We start from the raw sequence: 2,564 nt of genomic DNA, 5'->3' as shown, positions 1-2,564 counted from the left end.
AGGGGAGCTCAAAGGCATGGTTCAGCAGCTAACAGAAAACCCAGAACTCATGCACAACCTGGAGAGCGCGTTAACAAACCCCAGCAGCCCAGCACAAATGCTGCTGAACAGTGCTCATATATCAAGCGATGGAAATTCTCTGCCTCAAGATCAACAGGCACAGCAGCTGCCACCGGAGATGGAGAACGCTGAGGTTTCATCCTTGCTGAGAAACCCCAGAGCACTGCAGGCATTGCTACGGATCCAGCTGGGATTACAGACCCTCTCAACAGAAGTACCAGATTTTATTCTTAGTTTGGAGGACTCACATGTGGAGCTGGATCTGGAAAGCATGGACGACTCGACACAAAGCAGTGAGTCTGAGGACGATGTAATTTTGATGTCAGATGAGGATGAAGCAGAAGGCCAGGCTGAGATGGATGAGGAGACGCCACAGACCAGATTTAAGAGACAAATGGAGCAGCTCAGTGCCATGGGCTTCCAGGACCAAAGTGCAAACTTGCAGGCACTGATTGATGCAGAAGGAGAGATCAATGCAGCAGTGGAGATACTGGCAAAAGCACCATCATCAAACAAGATACCATAACCGCTTTGTCCAAATGAACCAGTTATGGTACCTCATTTGTTGATGGTTGTATTTCAGTCTTATCACACACTAAAAGCAACAGGGTGCATACTGAGAAGTCGTGTACTGTAGTATTCTTCCATCTATGAGAATTTCCTCTTAGCTGCAAGGATTTCTCACATTCAAAAGCAATAGACATGAGGACCTTCCTGTGTTGTGAGGCAGGCCCTACCTGAATGAGGTGCTACCCAATCACAGGTAGAGTCTAGGATCCAGGTGTGTACGCAGGGAAAAAACATGCCAGGAAGGGACACCGGAGAGGGAAAATACGGCTTTTTACAGATTAGGAACTGAGATCCAGAGATGCTGAACACAAGTTGACAAATGAGCTTGGCTCCCATTTGGATTCCAAAACAAACAGTGGTGGCACTTTGACACCCGCGCTTTTTTTTTTTTTCTCCAATCTGGCCCTAAAGAAGAGAGGCAGGGAGTATCCTTCCCTCAACTGAGCAAATGCTGTTTTGAACGTCAGTCTGTCATTTCTGCCACTGCTTCTCCTACAGGATTGAAGTCCATGAGGGTTATGGTAGCCATCACTGGTATCCGGTTCTCCACCAGTCGCACCACATCCCTCCCTTCCTGCTCCTCACCCTTCCCCTTTGCCCTGCACCCGAGCTCTGAGTCTCCTTCCTGCTCTGGGTTTCCCACTCATATCTTCTGCAAGCGTTTTGTCTCCCAACATCCTTCCCTTACAATATGTCCAGTGAGAGGTTTTCCACCTGTTTCTTTCACCTCTTCCACCTTCCCCATTTATGGTTCTTTGGCCATTCTTGTGCCAAATTCAGACTTTTTGTGTCCTATCTCTCCTTGTTATTTTGTTCTTTCTTTCTCCCCACACCCTCTTTCTTTTACCTTTCTAGAGGTGGTTGGAGGGTTGGTCCTGGGGAGAGATGGGTTTGGTCCTCAATCAGCTGTGGCTGGAAAACGCCCCTCACTCATAGCAGACCCCGTGTGCAGCAGTCATGCTTCCCCTGACGTGCTCTGATAAAGCTAATTCCGTATGACAGCGTTAGCCTCTGGCAGGAGTTGAGAAGCTGATCTCGGTCATGTCCTCTGTTTACCAATGGGCAAAAGCTTCAGCCCTTCCCTCTCTCAAGAAGCTGGTCTCAGCCTCGGCCACAAGGATGTAGTTTATCCCAGGGTCCTTGGGGTCTCTACACAGCATTCATGGTCTGAGGAGAGTGTTAGCTGCACCAAGTCAAGACTGTTCAAACTTCCCCAGTGGTTAAAACTGCCACTGATGCTTCAGGTTCATGCTGCTGTGAAATGCCTCTGCTTCGGACCATGCTCGAAGACTCAGATGACAACATGGGGCTGAACATGTGTGCAGAGTCTATATGACCTGCACCGGGCTGTTTATCCAAGGCTGATGCTGGAGTGAGATCGGTGTGGGTGGCAGACACCGAAGGATCTCGATGTGGGCTGTGCATCCAGCCTCCTGCTGCAGCCAGGTTTGGGTGGAACAAAGTATTTCTTTAAAAATGTTTTTGTTTCAAATTCAAGCAGTTTTAAGTTTCGGTTACAAAGGATACGAAAATACTTTGCCTTTTTAAACATATTTTAATCTTTTTTTCTTAACAATATTTTGGTAAACCTGGGAGGAATTCATGACACATGAAGAAATCACTGCATGTGGATGTTTTTTTCCCACAGAAATTACCTCCTGATTTTTTCTCAGCTTCTGAATGGGATTTTTGGTGTGATTTGGCAGTTGCTAGAGGACTCTGGTCCCTTGCAGTCGGGGTAGTGGGGAGCGTAGGGCCATTTGTGCGTGCAGGTCAGCACGAGCTCTGCCACTGCTTTCACGTCCGTCTCTCTTCTCCCTGCCTGTGGGCACGGGTGCACTACGGGGAGCCTGGCGGGCACAGAATAGCCCGTGTCTGGGATGCTCAGCACCCTCCGAGTCAGAGAATAGCCTGTGTCCGGGATGCTCAGCACC

General features: G+C 48.7%; 1 protein-coding gene across 1 annotated transcript in view; it reads left to right on the top strand.

Moving 5' to 3' along the window:
* Positions 1–586, top strand: part of LOC104617816 (ubiquilin-4-like) — a 1,798-nt gene extending 1,212 nt beyond the window's left edge. Inside the window, exon 3 of the mRNA XM_010283237.1 lies at positions 158–586. Coding sequence (XP_010281539.1) covers positions 158–586 — 429 coding nt within the window. The remainder of the gene's footprint in view (positions 1–157) is intronic.
* Positions 587–2,564: the final 1,978 nt, after the last annotated feature.

This window comes from Phaethon lepturus, unplaced genomic scaffold (assembly GCF_000687285.1).
Source record: "Phaethon lepturus isolate BGI_N335 unplaced genomic scaffold, ASM68728v1 scaffold10663, whole genome shotgun sequence".
Taxonomy (NCBI): Eukaryota; Metazoa; Chordata; class Aves; order Phaethontiformes; family Phaethontidae; genus Phaethon; species Phaethon lepturus.
This window is presented reverse-complemented; position numbering and strand designations above follow the sequence as displayed.